This window comes from Bufo bufo, chromosome 3, assembly GCF_905171765.1.
Source record: "Bufo bufo chromosome 3, aBufBuf1.1, whole genome shotgun sequence".
NCBI classification, from domain to species: Eukaryota; Metazoa; Chordata; class Amphibia; order Anura; family Bufonidae; genus Bufo; species Bufo bufo.
In genome coordinates this window covers 132,238,203-132,252,459 of record NC_053391.1, presented here as the reverse complement: position 1 = coordinate 132,252,459, position 14,257 = coordinate 132,238,203, and the positions used below count along the sequence as shown (strand labels likewise).

Below are 14,257 nucleotides of genomic sequence, written 5' to 3'. Positions count from 1 at the left end.
TACCATCGGGAAAATCACTTCACTGTTTACCTGCTCGTGATCGCAACCGCATCGATGAGCAGTATAATTACTTCTCGGCCGTCCCATTCAAGTGAATACTGCAGGCCGTCCCATTCAAGTGAATACTGGCTCCTTCCCATTCAAGTGAATACTGCAGGCCGTCCCATTGAAGTGAATGAGACTGCTGAGATGTAATTACACCTGCTCACTGCTGGTAAACAGTTAAGAGAAGGCAGCGCTTGTACGAGCGCTGCTTTCTCTTCAAATAGCTGATCAGCGGGGGTGCCGGCAGTCATCCCCCCGCCGATCTGATATTGATGACCTATCCTGAGTATAGGTCGTCATTATAAATAAAACAGACAACCCCTTTAATTACTTAGTTAATGTTCTCCTGTGTATGGTGTATCTCACTTGTGTCAGTTCATATGTCATTAGCAAATCTGGTAGTCGTTAGTAACCCATACACGACTTAATTATATTCGGGTAAGAGATGCAGAAGGATTAGAATAACGAATCATTCAGACGACCATAGTGTTTTGCGGATCCGCAATTATGGTCAAGAATAGGACATGTTCTATCTTTTTTTGCGGGGCCGTGGAACGGAACTACGGATGCGGACACAGCACATGGTGTGCTGTCCGCATCTTTTTCGGCCCCGTTGAAATGAATGGGTCCGCAAGATTGCGGAACGGGTGCAGACCCGTTCATACTGCTGTGTGAATGGGCCCTAACACTTAATATTTTACAGGAATGCACAACGTCACAGCACAGACATGGCGACCTGTGGAACAGGGAACAGTATCCGAGCTCAGAAGGTTTTTCATAGGTGGCTCCCCTGAACTGGAGGACCTGACTTATATCCGAATACCCGGAACTTTTCAGGTGATTAGCATTTTGATGATAAAGTTGAGAACCTGATCTGTATATCATGTCTGCACGTATTGTCCACATAAACTGCATCTTACCGAAATAGACCATAACTAAAGTGTGTCTTGTGCCGTACAGGGGGAACGTTTAAGTCGTTTTGGTTTCAGGACAGAGACCACGGGCAGAGTGTCTTTTCGCTTCCACGCCATGCATCAGTCACGGTATGCGAAGATTAACTTTACAGGTTAAATAAGCAATACTGTAAAACTGGCCATAGACATGGGATTTAAGAAGGCCTTCAAGACAAGAATCATTGCCTGGGGTTCTTCATAGATCTTTTTCTGCCTGAATGTAGGTTGTTTTTATTTTTTTCCTCCTGTCAAATATCTGTGGTTTCACTGTATTGTTCTGCATATGCAAAGAAGTATCTCCTAAGGAAGGACTGGTCTCTTTAAAGAGACACAGCACCCTGCCTAAGCTGCATTCAAAGCATCGCACTCAGCCAGCCAGAATCCTACTCTGTACCGAAGAGGGGCAAGCACCCCCGAAACAGCTGTCTATGGGTGGATATCTATCTGGCTTGGCTATATCCCCTTGTCAAGTCCCAAAGTTTGTTTGAAAGTTGGAGGGAGCCACTTTTAAGAGGTGGCGCTGGAATGTGGCTCCAATGCGAGCACCGCTTCCTCTTCATTACACTGCGCTCCACAGGAGATGAGACGTAGTATAATGACGAGGAAGCCTCGCTACGCAAAACCGTATCTGACTATTAAAGGGAACCTGTCGCAGGTTGTTAACCATAAGAATCATCGGCATCCTGAGATAGTTCTCCCCCACCTTAATCATACTATTTTTTATTTTATTTTTTAAAGACCTCTAAGTGCTTCTTTTAGGCCCCTTTCACACGGGCGTTGCGGGAAAATGTGCGGGTGCGTTGCGGGAACACCCACGATTTTTCTGCACGAGTGCAAAACATTGTAATGCGTTTTGCACTCGCGTGAGAAAAATCTCGCGTGTTTGGTACCCAAACCCGAACTTCTTCACAGAAGTTCGGGCTTGGGATCGGTGTTCTGTAGATTGTATTATTTTCCCTTATAACATGGTTATAAGGGAAAATAATAGCATTCTGAATACATAGTAAAACATCGCTGGAGGGGTTAAAAAAAATAAAAAAAATTTAACTCACCTTAGTCCACTTGATCGCGATGCCCATCATCTCCTTCTGTCTTCATCTGATCTCTGTGCAGCAACAGGACCTTTTGGTGACGTCATTCCGGTCATCACATGATCCATCACCATGGTAAAAGATCATGTGATGGATCATGTGATGATCGGAGTGACATCACCAAAGGTCCTTTACCTGTAAAATGCTCACCACAGGTCCTGTTCAGCAAAGGAGACAGAAGGAGATGCCGGGCCGCGATCAAGTGGACTAAGGTGAGTTAAATTTTTATTTTATTTTTTTCAACCCCTCCAGCGATGTTTTACTATGCATTCTGTATTCAGAATGCTATTATTTCCCCTCACCCATGACGGCACCCAGTGCGACTCAGGACCTCCCATCAGGACAGGAAACCTGAGAAGATAAAAAGGACACACCTCCACCCAACACCAGTTCAGGTTTCCTGTCCTCCGATGGGAGTTCCTGAGAAGCAGCAGTATTTCTGCGGGACATACCTCAAGAAGAAGCCAGCGCTGGGGGGGGGGTCTGTGGCATTGCCGTGGGAAGACCTATCCCTGGGGAGCGGTAGTTCTGTGGCCGTGCCGGAAGCCGCTCCCCACAAGTCTGCCTGCGCCCGCACTCGCTGCCGGTCCTGCGGGGAGCCGCTGTGGCCGTGTTCAGGCGGCTCCCCACGCCGGCTTGCCCAGTTTGAGAATGGCGCCCGCGCGTCTGAGCGCTTATGCGCATGCGCGGGGCCATCTTTCGGAGGGCTGGCCGATGACGTCGGGGGGGCGGGGCTTCTCCCTCGACGCGCAGGACCCGGAAGTGAGGGCCGAGGCGCGTCTTTTAAATCTATAAATGCGGCAGCAGGTGAAGGCAGCCAGCGGAGGCACAGTGTGTTTGTGCTGAAGTAGGATCCAGCTAGCAAGCATGTCGGAGCCTACAGATGGACGCGCTGAACCCCTGGACCCCTTGAGGCCTGCAAGTCCGGTACTGGTCCTAAGGATGGGGAAGGAAAAATTCACATGGTGAGAACGTTCCTTTTTTACTAATAAGGTGTTTCTGTCTTAGATCCCAAAGCCTCCAAAAAAGTCGTCTTCAAAGTCAAAACACAAAGAGTGTGCAGATTGTAAGACGACTCTATCTGCATCCTATCAGAAACCTCTGTGTACGGCATGTATAGACAAACTGGTAGCGGAACAATCCCAGACCCTTACAAGATCTATGAGGTCCTTAATCAAAGCATCCTTCAAGACATTCAGTAAAGGCCGTGCCAGATCCCCGGATAAAGCCACAGAATGTGATAGTATGGAAATGGACTCGTCCGATAGTGAAGCCAGAGAATCCGGGCAGCTAGATTCCAGTAATTCAGATTCCTCGGACGAGGAATATTCAGGGAAGTCCTTCTTTTCCCCTGAGGATACGCAACCATTATTAAAAGCAGTCCGAGCAACTATGCAGCTGGAAGATATTAAGCAGACCAGATCAGTTGCGGATCAGGCCTTCCAGGCATTAGGCCCTAAAAAGCATAGGGTTTTTTTCTATGCATGAAAGCATGCAGGCGATTATTAAAAAAGAGTGGAAGAATCCTGACAGAAAGTTCTTCATACCTTCCTCTGTTAAAAGAAAATACCCTTATGAAGAAAAAGTGTCCTCAAGCTGGGATAGGGCCCCTACGGTGGATGCACCAGTCGCCAAGATTGCAAAAAAGTCTGCCCTCCCATTTGATGATTTAGGTTGTCTTTCTGACCCGTTAGATAAGAAGCGGACATATATCTTAAACGGGCTTGGGAGACGTCGGCCGCCTGTCTCAGACCGGCAGTCGCAGCCACCTGGGTTTCCCGGTCGCTGAGACTATGGATTGACCAGCTAGAGTCACATCTTAAAGAAAAAAGACCTAGAGAAGAGCTCCTAGCTTCTCTCCCCACCTTCTCAAAAGCAGCTGATTTTTTAACGGATGCCTCCACTGATGTGATGCGCTTTTCCGCCAGAGCCTCTGCTATGTCGAACGCGGCTAGAAGAGCTATTTGGCTTAGATCCTGGAAGGGTGACCAGGGATCTAAGGCCAGACTCTGTGCCCTTCCGTGTGAAGGCGACAGATTATTTGGGTCATCTTTAGATGACATCCTGGAGAAGGCCTCTGACAAAAAAAGGGGGTTTCCTGTCCCTCAGAAGCCCCCCTTTTTTCGTAGGCCCCAGCAGAGCTTTAGAAGGCAGAGGGGCAAGCCCTACGATAGGAAAGAGAGAGATCGATTTCAGAGGAAATCTAGCGGCTTTCTTTTCAAATCCCAAGATAATAAAAAAGATAAGCAGCAATGACGCCGGCTCCAAGTTGGGGGGAGACTCTCTTCCTTTCTCCCTGCTTGGTCAAAGGTCACCCAAAACAAATGGGTTTTGGGAGGGATAGCAGAGGGAGTCAGATTGGAGTTTCTCTCCTACCCCCAAAATTTCTTCACCCACACTCCAACTCCGAAAGATCCTTAAAATCCACAGTTTTAGAGGCAGAGGTTCAGTTGTTATTGGACAAAGGAGTCGTTTGCCAAGTTCCCATAGAAGAGGAGGGCAGGGGGTATTACTCCCCACTCTTTCTAGTAAAGAAACCCAATGGGTCCTTTCGAATGATTCTAAATCTAAAACGACTAAACAAGTTCCTGAAATACAAAAGATTCCGGATGGAGACGATAAAGACAACTATAGATCTGCTATACAAGGATTGCTTGGATGGCAAGTATAGACTTAGAGGATGCTTATTACCACATCCCTATTCATCCCTCCTCCCAAAAGTATTTGAGAACGGCAGTCCAAGTAAAGGGCCAGCTTCTGCACCTGCAATACAGGGCCCTCCCGTTGGGGTCTCACAAGCCCCGAGAATTTTTACAAAGGTTGTGGCGGAGATGGTGGCATTCCTCCGATTGTCCAGGATAGTGTTAGTACCCTATCTGGACGATTTTTGTTCATAGCCCAGACGAAGGTACAGTTACAGACGGATCTTGTCCTGGTGTGTTCTCTATTGAAAGATCTGGGATGGAAGGTCAATCGAGAAAAGTCTTGCCTAACCCCCTCTCAAAATTGCGTATTTTTAGGGATGCAGCTAGATTCCACGGCTCAGAAAAACATTCCTTCCTCAGAAGAAAATAGTTTCAACAAAGGAACATGTTTGGATCCTTTTCCGCTCCTTCCGATGTTCCATCAGGAAGGCGATGGCAGTATTGGGGCACCTGACGGCTACGATTCCCGCAGTGCCGTTTGCTCAGATTCACACAAGATCGTTACAGTGGGATATCTTAAAGAAATGGAATGGTCTTCCACAAACACTAGAGGAAAAATTTCATCTCTCCTCCAGAGCAAGGTATTCCCTCCTATGGTGACATCCGAGAAGAATCTTTCGGCAGGGATGCCCTGGTCCTTCATAGAACCCATACGGATAACAACAGACGCCAGTCCGTGGGGTTTGGGGGGCTCATTCAGATGGGAAATATTGGCAGGGAAGATGGGATTTAAGAACCCGAGCCTGCACATCAAATTACAAGGAACTCAGGGCAGTAGAAAGAGTTCTAAGGGTGGCAGTTCCAGATGTCTTGAACAAAAAACTGGTCTTTACTCGGACAATTCAACAACAGTGGCATATATAAATCACCAGGGCGGAACAAAAATACCATCCCTAATCTTCCTCTGCCAGGAAATTTTCAAATAGCAGAAGACAGGACCTGCTCCTATCTGCAATACATCTAAAGGGAAAAGAGAACACGGTGGCCGACTTTTTAAGCCGAGTGGAACTCAGCCAGGCAGAGTGGAGTCTGAACGAAGAAGTCTTTTCCCAGATTGTCTTAAGGTTTGGGACACCAACTATAGACCTCTTCGCTACCCGGAAGAACAGAAGACAGAGAGGTTCTTCTCCTTAAATCACACAGAGAACCCCACGGCCGTGGACAGTCTGGCCCAGGATTGGAGCCGAGAACGCGGCTATGCCTTCCCACCTATTTCCCTAATTCCACAGGTACTGAAGAAGGTACGGAGGGAGGGAGCCTCTATAATCCTGGTAGCCCCGAAATGGCCCAAAAGGATCTGGTACTCCACCCTGTTAAATCTAGCCAGAAGCCCCCCCTGGACGATCCCTCCAAGGGAGGACCTCCTTCTCCAGTGGCCTGTATGCCACCCCAATCCGGAGATTCTACAATTGGCAGTGTGGAGTTTGACAGGGGCATCTGGTTGAGTAGAGGGCTTTCTAACAAGGTTGTTTCCACCCTTTTAGGCAGTAGGAAAGCTACAACAGCCAGGAAATATAATAGAGTGTGGAATATCTTTGCTTCCTTTCTAGGGTCTAGCCCTGATCCATTTAAACCTCCAGAAATACCTAAAGTTTTAGACTTCTTGCAGGCAGGTTGAGACAAGGGACTCAAAGCCTCCACCCTAAAAGTACAGGTATCAGCCTTGAGCTATTTTTCGACTATCAGTTAGCAATGCATCCTTGGGTCAAACGTTTTCTTTCTGCCGCGGCCAGAATCCATCCTTCTGTAAGGCCTCTTTCCCCTCCATGGGATTTAAACAGGGTCTTGACAGCCCTAACCGATAAGCCATTTGAGCCCTTGTTAGAGATCCCAATTGACATCCTGTCCATTAAAATGGCTTTTCTACTGGCAATCACCTCTGCTAGGGAGGGTCTCGGAGATCCAGGCCTTCTCTGCACATCCACCATATACTGTCATCCAGGACAATCAAGTAGTAATTAGGCCCCTGCCTTCCTTCCTTCCCAAAGTTGTCTCGGATTTTCACAGGAGCCAGGACATTGTGTTGCCTTCCTTTTTTCCTAACCCCTCCAATAGCAGGGAAAAAAGTTTTCATTGCTTGGACGTTAAAAGATGCTTGTTAGTTTACCTGGATGTTACGTCTTCATGGAGGAAAGACGAGAACCTTCTTGTCCAGTTTTTAGGGGGGAATAGGGGTAAAAAAGCATCCTGCGGGGTTATTGCCAGATGGGTGAAGAAGGCCATAACAAAGGCTTACATCTCCTTGGGTCTTTCCCCTCCTTCGGGGTTCGGGGCCCATTCTACTCGGGCAGTGTCTACTTCATGGGCTGAAAGAGCTGACGTGTCCTTAGCTCAGATTTGTAGGGCAGCTACATGGAGTTCCCCACATACCTTTCTCAACATTATAGGTTGCAGCTCCATTCTGACGCCTCATTTGGGCAGAAGGTCCTGCAGGCTGTGGCCCCCCCCTAGACTCTACTTATAGTCTATCTCGCACTGGGTGCCGTCATGGGTGAGGGGAAAACAACATTGCTTACCGGTAATCGTTTTTCTCGATACCCATGACGGCACCCGATAGTTCCCTCCCCATATATAGATACTGATACATTTATAAAAATATATAAAGTATCTGTATCAGTCAGGTCTATATGAAGTAATATAGATTTAAAAAAAAAAAAAAAAAAAAAAGAAGAGGGTCTTTAATCCCTTATCACTTCTCTCCGGAGAACAATTTATTTCTTCCACTGGTGTTGGGTGGAGGTGTGTCCCTTTTTATCTTCTCAGGTTTCCTGTCCTGATGGGAGGTCCTGAGTCGCACTGGGTGCCGTCATGGGTATCGAGAAAAACGATTACCGGTAAGCAATGTTGTTTTTCCCTTTATAACCATGTTATAAGGGAAAATAATAATGATCGGGTCTCCATCCCGATTGTCTCCTAGCAACCGTGCGTGAAAATCACACCGCATCCGCACTTGCTTGCGGATGCTTGCGATTTTCACGCAACCCCATTCATTTCTATGGGGCCTGCGTACGTGAAAAACGCACAAAGAGGAGCATGCTGCGATTTTCACGCAACGCACAAGTGATGCGTGAAAATCACCGCTCATGTGAACAGCCCCATAGAAATGAATGGGTCGGTATTCAGTGCAGGTGCAATGCGTTCACCTCCCACATCGCATCCGCGTGGAATACTCACTCGTGTGAAAGGGGCCTTACAGTCCACTTTCTCTTTTTTTAAAGGGATTCTGTCACCAAGTTTTAGGTTATAGACACGGAGAGGGGGAGGTGGGGAGGGAGTTGGGGGGGGGGGGGGGACTGGGAGATTTAATAAAGATTTTTTTTTTTTTGATGCAGTGTTATTGACATGCTGATTTGGATAAAGTATGATTGATTTTACTGTATTGATATCCTATTGTCATATAATGTATGGTTTATCTGAACAATTGGCTGTATGTAAAACCTTTAATAAAAATGATCTGATTCAAAAAAAAAAGTTTAGGTTATAGAGCTGTGGACATGCGCGGCTAGATCGCCACTAGCATGTCCGCAATATACCTGTCCTATAGGGCTGTGTGCTTTTATTTTCTTTAAAAAAGGATTTTAGCGATATGTGACCAAGGGGCTGTATGAACCTTCCTGGTGCCCAGCCACGCCCGCCTGTGAAGGAGCCCAGCACCGCCTATGTCCTCCGAATCTCCTCCTTTCGTCACCGTTAGATAGCCGTAATCTCGCGATGCGCGAGCTCGCGCATGCGCAGTTCCTTCCCTGTGCTGGCATCAGCCTCAGGGAAGGAACTGCGCTTGCGCGAGCTCGCGCATCGCGAGATTACGGCTATCTATCGATGACGAAAGGAGGCGATTCGGAGGACATAGGCGGTGCTGGGCTCCTTCACAGGTGGGCGTGGCTGGGCACCAGGAAGGTTCGTACAGCCCCTTGGACACATACAAGACTAATTTACATATCTCTAAAATCCTTTTTTAAAGAAAATAAAAGCACACAGCCCTATAGGACAGGTATATAGCGGACATGCTAGTGGCGATCTAGCCGCGCATGTCCGTATCTCTATAGCCTAAAACTTGGTGACAGAATCCCTTTAAGTTATGCAAATTAAATGCTTACCTCATCACTTCCCATTCCTAACCCCACCTCCCATTATAAGAGTGACAGAATCTAAAGATCCTACCCTCCTCCCGAACTCGCGTCCCAAATCCCGCGCATGTGCAGAACCAGTCACCTCACTTACTGATGAAAAAAATCTAGAATTTTCGCGATTACGAAGATATAGCACTATATGCCAATTCTCGAAGTGTGGATATTCGCGATAAAAATTAGCGATTAGAATTTTCGCGATCAACACTACTACTGATCACATAATGTATACTGCGCAGCTGCGAGACTTGGAAGAGAAGGGATGGAGATGAGCAATGTAGAGGTTGTGTCTTAGGCTACTTTCTCACTGGCGTTTTGAATTCCGTTTGTGAGATCCGTTTCAAGGCTCTCACAAACGGTTCAAAACGGATCAGTTCAACCCCAATGCATTCTGAATGGATAAGGATCCGTTCAGAATGCATCAGTTTGGCTCCGTTCCGCCTCCATTCCGCTCTGGAGGCGGACACCAAAACGTTGCTTGCAGGCTGGCGATGCGGAGCCAAACGGATCCGTCCTGACTTACAATGTAAGTAAATCCGGACGGATCCGTTTTCACTGACACAATATGGTGCAATTGAAAACGGATCCGTCCCCCATTGACTTTCAATGCAAGTCAGGACGGATCCGTTTTGACTTGGACTTTTTTTAAAGGAATGATGCAAACCGATCCGTTCTGAACGGATACAAGCGTTTGCATTATAGGTGCGGATCCGTCTGTGCAGATACTAGACGGATCCGCACCTAACGCAGGTGTGAAAGTAGCCATATCCATTTGTGGCCATGGCTGGGCTCAGAGTCAGAGAACGCTGGACTCCTCTCTAAAGCATGGAGGAGACAGGACTCATCTAAGGTTCATTTACATATATGGCGGGAACATTTTTTTAAAGGTTTTTCTCTGAGAATTGATTTTAATATCATTATTAATGTATTAAAAAGTATTTATAGAAAAGTGAGTGGATAAATAGGCTTAGAAAGTGATGACAGGTTGCCTTTAACTCCACTCTTCAAGTTCGCCCATAGATCATGCTTTGAGGATTCTCCATAGAGAGGGCACTTGTGCCAGTGACTGGCATTAATTCATTCGCCTGAGAGTACTTGATGGGTGGAGGGGAGAAACATTCCAGTAAATAACGGAGCCCTCTAAAGTGTAGACTGTATTCCTTGGCACAGGTCTTCCATCTGACTTGCAATTCACTGAATCTCTGAGCGGTATCTTCTCTCCATTAATGTGTGTGTTGCTCTGTAGATCCTTCCTTGACAGGAGCTCTCTGAGGAAAAGAATGCAGACTGTATTGGATCGTCTGGGAGGCTCCAGCCAGCAAAGCTCTATTCTCAATGTCCTTGGTACGTGTTTCTTTTCTCTAGACTTTACTGTGTTGCAGGGAACCACCTAGTGGTGACACAGTATATTACACTGTGGAAATTGTGCCATTTCTTAAGGCATCCTGTTGTCTTTAAGTATTATTAATATACGCTCTAATATTTGTTCCAGATATTACGCTTTGAGGCAGTCCTCGGTGAACCATATTCTTTCCAGCAGAGTCACTAATAAGAGATCAGCAGTGACGTCAGAATTAATCTTCTTAGGCCTAATTCACAGTTCTTTTATGTAGGTTGTATTTTTAGCATAGACTGGGAAAGGAGTCCACGATGAAGTGAAACATTTCCAGTTATACTTCTTATGTCTTCAGGATCCCCTCCTCCTTGGGGCTAATAAAAGGGGATGTCGGTACTGGTTTCCAGTATACAGATAGTACGTGGTGCAGCTGGGGGCTAAGAGTGCTGTGTATCTGCATTGCCGGCTGCTGCAATGTGAAGCATGTACAATACATTAATGATACCCTACAACTACTACGCCTGTATCAGTACTTCTACATCACCTCTAGTGATATAATATCACTATTGTTACATAGGTTGAAAAAGACACGGTTCAACATTTCTCAGATCAGGTATACAACATGAATTGTTAATACATAAGCATTAGCCCTTTTTTAAATGCTAAATAGTCCCTGCCATTACAACCTCTTAGGGTAGAGTATTCCATAGTTTGACTACTCTTACTGTAAAGAACCCTTTCCTATACTGATGTCTAAATCGCCTTCCCCTTGTCCTTTGTAAAGTCCTTGGAGAGTGAATAAGGGTCCATTCACACATCCGCAAAATGGGTCCGCATCCGTTCCGCAACTTTGCGGAACAGGTGCAGACCCATTCATTTTCAATGGGGACGGAATGTGCTGTCCGCATTTGCGGATCTGCACTTCTGGATCCGCACTTCCGTTCCACAACAAAATAGAACATGTCCTATTCTTGTCCGCAATTGTGGACAAGAAGAGACATTTTCTAGGAGAGTGCCGGCGATGTGCGGTCTGCTAAATGCGGAACGCACATTGCCGGTGTCCATGTTTTGCGGATCCGCAAAACACATACGGACGTGTGAATGGACCCTAAATCATGTGCCAGTTCTTTGTATTGACCACATATATATTTATACATGTGATTTGAGATCACCTATGAAGGTACGAACAAACTTTGCGGTCGTGCAGGGGGTTGTGACACAGTGTGGTCGAGTTCCGCTGTAGTCATAGGGGTCGCAGCTGCATTTTATTAATCTAATGAGACAGCACTGTTCAGTGGGTCAGCATTGTAAATGGCCGTGCGGTATTCAAGACTGAATAGTGCGGTCTTATTTGTTTAATTAAAGGCAGCTGCAGCACATACAACCGCTTGGTTGTATCCTGACCTAAGGCCCTTTTTTTTATTTTGCCAAGTTCGATTTTACAATAGATACCTTCCATCCCATTTAACAATCTAGTTATATGCCTTGAAACCCTTTCTAGCTCTCCTATATCCTATATCAGTGGTGGCGAACCTATGGCACAGGTGCCAGAGGCGGCACTCAGAGCCCTCTCTGTGGGCACCCACACCCTGGAAAAAGTCTATGGTGTACCAATATCCCTCAAACTTTTCCTGCCATTCATCAGCGCAGGGGGCACTATGAACGGCACAGGCAGCGCACTGAATGCAGGCAGGCTATTATAGCTAAATCATAAAGTACATGGAAGATATACTATATTAGTATTCAGGTTAAATTGCCATGTTGTCACTTTGAGATAAATAAGTGGGTTTTGGGTTGCAGTTTGGGCACTCGGTCTCTAAAAAGTTTGCCATCACTGTCCTATATTATTAGAATGTGGAGCCCAAAACTAAACCCTATATTCAAGATGTGGCTTTACAATGAATTTATAGACAGGCAAGATTACATTGGGATCGTGGCTTTTTATCTCTTTATTTATTACACCCTAAAATCGTATTTGCTTTTGCAGCTGCTGCCTGATATTGAGTGCTGCTTAGCCTACTTGTTACCAGAATTTCCTTCTCTTGATCTGTTATCCCGTTCTCTTTCATTTTATGTATCTGCAGTAATGCAATTAATGTGGCGCTTTACATTTATGAACGCTGCTTCATGCCTTCTGTGTCAATACCAATGTCCCTGCTCCTTTACTCCAATTACTCCTGCGTTCTAGCATTTCCGATCTCACTACTCCTTCATTTATAATCAACATTTCTGAAAGTATGCTTGTTTAGTTCAAAGAGTTTTCCATGAACGATATCCGTAAGTCTCCACTTCTCCAGTTATGGACCCAGTTAGATGATACAAACCTCTGCAGAAGACTGAGGGCCGCTGCGCGAAGAATATTACATTTACCGCGGAGTACCTTGATGAAGTCTTATTGTGATATATATGTATTGCTAAAGGTCCTCCAGGGCTTATAGTGACAGTGAGCTTGGTGTCGCACGTACAGTTTATTTCCAGTTATATTAACACAACGTTCAATGTCTTGTAGATGCTTTCCAGAGAGCAAGAAGACGAATGCAACAAGCTAGAGAGAGCCTTCCGAAGGACATCTTGAGTGCCACTAAAACATTACAACTCGAGCAGTCAACAGCTTGAACGCCTGATGTGCAGCTCTTTTCCACATATCACCGGGGCTCTGTGATCTACATACAAGTTGTCCAAAGGTTGCCTTTTGCAAGGTGTGTTCTTAAAAGGAACTTACCCCAAAATTCGCCTTCAAGTGATAGAGATGTATCAGAAGATAATAGCTGTAGAGTCCAGGAGTTTGGACCAAGTTATAAATCACCCAAACCCCTTAGAGATTTGTAGTTACTGAAATCTAAATCTAATGCCTAGGTGCTTTATAAAGCCGCAGCACTTGTGGTTTCCAGAGTTGTAATCTTCTGACATGTCGCCGTAACATGTCTGGTGATAAAACGGTCACACAAGATGGACTTTACTTGACGTGTGAGTCAGAAGACGCAGTATTGGTGCCGATCTGGAGTTATGACTCCTAAGCGTATGTGTTCATTGTGATTTTTTTTTTTTACGCAGATTTCTTTTCCACGCCGAGATTCCTGCTAAAACACTTATAATATTCGTCCCATGATTTGAATGGAAATCCACGCTGTTAGTGCATACGGCATATTTTTTTTTCCACGTACAGAACTAAATTTTCTCATGTAGAAACAGCGTTGAATTAGTCTCATTGAATGGAGCTAACCCACATGCAGATTCCACAGCAGTGCAAACTGCAGAACCATGGCAGAAATCCATCCAAGGATTTCTACTGTGGATTCCACTAAAGAAAGACGTCCGGTTTTTCCAAAGAGCATTCCCCAATTCCCCAAATTTTTCTCTGAACATTCCCCAATTCATTTGGTACATTTTATTTAAAGGAATGACTCCTTGTATAGTTATTTATTTTTCATAGTTTATTATAGTCACAGATGCAGTAGATTGAAGAGAACCTGTCCTGTTGAACATGGGGTCTGAGCTGCAGGCAGCATATTATAGAGCAGGAGGAGCTGAGCAGATTGATATATAGCAATATTATAGCATTGTGGAAAAAGATTCAGTATAACCTTCCCTTTATGATTGTGTATATAGAGATAACTGTCAATCACTGATAGGACCGCCTCCTTGACCTCAAAGCCCAGAATGAGCAGGAACATAAATGAATGGAATATAAGTTATACTGAATCTTTTCCTATAAAACTATATATCAATCTGCTCAGCTCCTCCTGCTCTATAACATGCTGCCTGCAGTTTTATGGTGGCAGGTTCCTTTAAAGTCTCCTTTTTGTAATCTGCACAAAATGTGATTTAAAATATCAAGGGGTTAAATATGCTCATGTATCTTTTAACCATATTTTTTATAATTTTACCTGTAAAGTATACATTTTATAAAAAGTATATTTATCCTAACATGTTTTCATACAGAAATATGGACAAAATGACTGAAAATGTAACGTCAGTATGGTCTTATGGGCACAATTGT

The 14,257-nt window shown here is 45.3% G+C and overlaps 1 protein-coding gene across 1 annotated transcript in view; it reads left to right on the top strand.

The window, feature by feature from the left end:
• Nucleotides 1-13,866, top strand: part of MKS1 (MKS transition zone complex subunit 1) — a 53,779-nt gene extending 39,913 nt beyond the window's left edge. The window contains exons 15-18 of the mRNA XM_040423596.1: nt 749-882; nt 1,006-1,088; nt 10,168-10,265; nt 12,767-13,866. Of these exons, the coding sequence (XP_040279530.1) occupies nt 749-882; nt 1,006-1,088; nt 10,168-10,265; nt 12,767-12,873 (422 nt within the window). The 3' untranslated portion in view covers nt 12,874-13,866. The remainder of the gene's footprint in view (nt 1-748; nt 883-1,005; nt 1,089-10,167; nt 10,266-12,766) is intronic.
• Nucleotides 13,867-14,257: the final 391 nt, after the last annotated feature.